Raw genomic sequence first — 3,674 nt, 5'->3', positions numbered from 1 at the left:
GCGTCACCTAGCGGTTGGTAAAGTGGTTGCAGTTTATACTGTACAATAAAAACATATAAATTCATAGGCTATAAATACCCTGAAACTTGATAATTTATAAAATGACTTTTACAAGTTTTCAATAAAGTTGTATTGCTATTGAGCCAAATATAAAGGTTTCCAGTGGGACATTTCATAAGGAACCAATTGTAAGTTATAAATATTACTATTAATTATTTTAAATTATGATCAAAAGAGTAAAATTACATTTCAAATTACCCATTACAAATGTGCTAACCAATGAGAATTGTTTACTTTTTTAAGGTAGCATAATGATTATTATTGAATTAGTTGATTTTAATAAATGCGTGCATACCCTGTTGATTGTTTTGTATTTATTGACTGATTGGTTAATGAAAGATTGCAGCTGCATAATAAAGAGGACTGTTTTTCTTATTAGCATAATTTATGTTTGTGGCACCGCCCCTCAATAGCATTCGCTCTTTTTAATAGGTAACCGTTCTTTAATTTGCATAATTCATGAGATGGGTCCGTATGGCCCCGCCTCCGCCAGAGTTGTCAACAGTTCAAGATGGCTGCGCTGCCGCTGGTGAGGGTCGCGCTGCTCGTCGCGTTCTCCGTGTTTCTCACGCTCATCCTGGGCTTCGGCTTGCCGTCCGTGCTCAACGTCTTCACGCGGTGCTGCGGTTTTCCGGAGGCGAGCGTCACCGAGTGTGTAGTGCTGCTGTACGCGCTGTTCGTGCTGTACGTGGCCATGCCGCGACTGCCCCGCGGGACAGTAAAGGTGAAGTACAGTGTGCACCTTTCCATATGCAGCTGCACCAAAAATATACGGCATGATATGATATTTTATTGTCGGGCTGAGTCTGAAATTGGTCTTGCACTCTCAAAAACATATATTACACTCACATAAAACACAGTTGTGCGTTACAATCCTACTGTAGCTTCAGTTAGTGTACGTTTAATGTATTCAATTCCAAGATGCACAAAAGAGTGTTTTAGCCGCACTCTGTTGAATTCTGGAAACTATGCAGGACATAACGACTTTGTTATCACCATACAATGCATGTGTGGTTTAAAAGGTATATTATGCAGTGTGTGGCATGTGTGGTTTAAAAGGTATATTATGCAGTGTGTGTGTGAGAGTGTGAGAGTGAGTGAGTGAGTGTGTGTGTGTGTGTGTGTGTGTGTGTGTGTGTGTGAGAGAGAGAGTGTGCCATGAAATATATTAATTATGCATCTTATATTTAGAGCCCTAGTGATGAGTGATATCAGTTTCTGTGCATTTTGTATTTTACTTATGGTAATAATGTGAATTCATTATGCAGGACATAATGATTTGAATAATTACCATCAAACCCGAGGTACAAGGGTTCAAGATGAAACCTTGAAATATGCTGTGCATGTGTGGTATAAATGGTGCATTATGCAATACAAGAATTTATGTTTATATATAGATGCAATGCATTTTGTATTTCAACGCTCATGAACTCGCATTGTCATGAAAAGTCTAGACATATCAGAATTATATAATTGTGATTTCCAGGTTTTGAATTTATGGAAATTAATGACATACTTCAAAGTCCAGGAAATGTAGTGCTTTTTTTTATTGTAGTTTTTTTGTTGTTGTTAGATTTGTCAATAGGTCTCAGTGCATTCAAATTCTATGCAATTTCTATTTTTGTAAATGTTTTATATTTAATTTATTTTATTGAAATGCTAACCAATAAACCTAAACGACATGATTGCTGAGCTAAGGTTGACCAAACACTGACAGAAACTGATGCATAACTGTGATGTTATTGCACTTAGGCCTATATATATATATATATATATTATTTGTCATTTAATCTTTTTAAATTGATGCTGATTCTTCTATCAATTACTCAGTTGGTTTCTAATCAGTCAATCAGATTTTGAAAACCACTCATTTGGTAACACATTTTAGGAATTGCAGCTCAGATTAGACTCGTTTTATTCTTAGCAGGGCAGTGAATCGTTGACACATTCGGTTGCAGCTGCACAGTAATGCCGTGGCTTTATGAAAGTAATATTGCATAATGCTTTCTTTGTAGGTTGAGGGGAGAGCTGTGCTCATTACGGGCTGTGACACTGGATTTGGACTGGCTTTGGCCAAGCACTTTCTTAAGCTTGGCTTCGCTGTGTTTGCAGGTTGCCTGTTTAAGGTAATGGTTCAACTATTCCTGAAATGTGCACCTCTGCTGAACTTCTGTCGGACCGCAGCTGATATATAAACATACTGTTGGTCTAAAGTAAAGGGAGCTTAATATGATGCAATATATTTCACAAGATTGGGCTTGTGTCAGACCATTTCATAAGTCTAGCAGTATGACCAAAAGATAATTTCACGGTTATGCATATATTATCATATAGTTCTTTGTGGCTGGAAGTTGCATTCACTTTTTTGATAATTCAGAATAAACTAAATTACTCCCATTAGAATTAATCAAGTATACACTGTAAATGGCCTTGTGTGCCACAGTATGCAGAGTATGTAATGTTATACTGGTTTACGCCGCATGTTTTGTGTGTGGATGAAGGATGGAGAAGGTGCAAAGGAGCTGGAGAACCTTCATTCAGAGAAGCTGAAGGTTGTGCAGCTGGACGTCTGCAGCGAGGAGCAGGTCTCTCAGGCTGTTGAGTTTGTGACTGCTAACCTGGAAGAGCCGGAGAAAGGTGAGGGCTGTTTGCGTCTTCAGATCAGATCATCTCAGTTTGTAGAAGTTCATAGAGGATGGGCAGCTCAAAGGTCATTCGGGAGGACCAGACGACCAAAACGGGGACGTTTCAGAGAAGTGCTATTTGAGTTTTGAATATTTATACACTGTTGAATTATTTATTAATATTCATAACATAATTTTAATTTTTTAACTTTAAACTCCCGCCCACAAAAGCCCGCATAAAAGTAACCTATATAGATTTGATTCAGTACATCGATGAAATGTATATGAAATAGTTCTGTAACATCTTGTAAGCTCCACAACATCCCAGCATAAACGCTCTCGATAAAATCTTTGTTATTTAGGCTAAGCATCAACATTCACAAACCACTGTTAGTTTTAACTGAAAAGCGAGCATGGGCTGCTGCGCGCAGGGTTTGGCATTGCAGAATGCGAGCAAACAGCGCTCCCTTTATATTGCTAAAAAGCTGACATCTCACACAATGAATATATGCATAATGAATCTTTCATAATGTCTACACTTCGTGCGTTATAATGAGAGGATTCGTGAACACGCAATTTTCAGCACTGCGCAAGAACTTCTGAGCGGGGAGTGGATTCTGATTAACCATTGTGTTCCAGAAATCAACAGCTATGTCTGTGATTGGCTACATTGCTCAACGCTTTAAACACGTGTTATAAATAGAAACTCTATACGCTTGCGCATGTTAATCGTTTTTGTTATATCCAAGTTGTTCTTGTTGCTTTTGTGCAATAGATGAAAAGCAATTTATATGTTTTTAGATATTTTGTTTAGATATGTCTATTTTGCAGGAGTCCTGCGAATCATTTTATTCTCCCGCATCCCGCACACACATACACACACACACACACACACACACGTCTCACGGGAGTGCAGGTCTCTACTTTGGGTTACAAGTCCGACTCTCTAAGCATTAAGCCACAACTGCCCCTAATACACATGTAAATATA

At 38.2% G+C, this 3,674-nt stretch overlaps 1 protein-coding gene across 1 annotated transcript in view; it reads left to right on the top strand.

The window, feature by feature from the left end:
- The first annotated feature begins 554 nt into the window (after positions 1-554).
- The window catches only part of LOC107683485 (D-beta-hydroxybutyrate dehydrogenase, mitochondrial-like), a 13,993-nt gene continuing 10,873 nt past the window's right edge, over positions 555-3,674 (top strand). The window contains exons 1-3 of the mRNA XM_016479543.1: positions 555-784; positions 2,076-2,186; positions 2,562-2,697. Coding sequence (XP_016335029.1) covers positions 572-784; positions 2,076-2,186; positions 2,562-2,697 — 460 coding nt within the window. The 5' untranslated portion in view covers positions 555-571. The remainder of the gene's footprint in view (positions 785-2,075; positions 2,187-2,561; positions 2,698-3,674) is intronic.

This window comes from Sinocyclocheilus anshuiensis, unplaced genomic scaffold, assembly GCF_001515605.1.
Source record: "Sinocyclocheilus anshuiensis isolate Anshui unplaced genomic scaffold, SAMN03320099.WGS_v1.1 scaffold1451, whole genome shotgun sequence".
Taxonomy (NCBI): Eukaryota; Metazoa; Chordata; class Actinopteri; order Cypriniformes; family Cyprinidae; genus Sinocyclocheilus; species Sinocyclocheilus anshuiensis.
The sequence above is the reverse complement of the archived record's forward strand: the minus strand, read 5'-3'. Positions and strand labels throughout refer to the sequence as shown.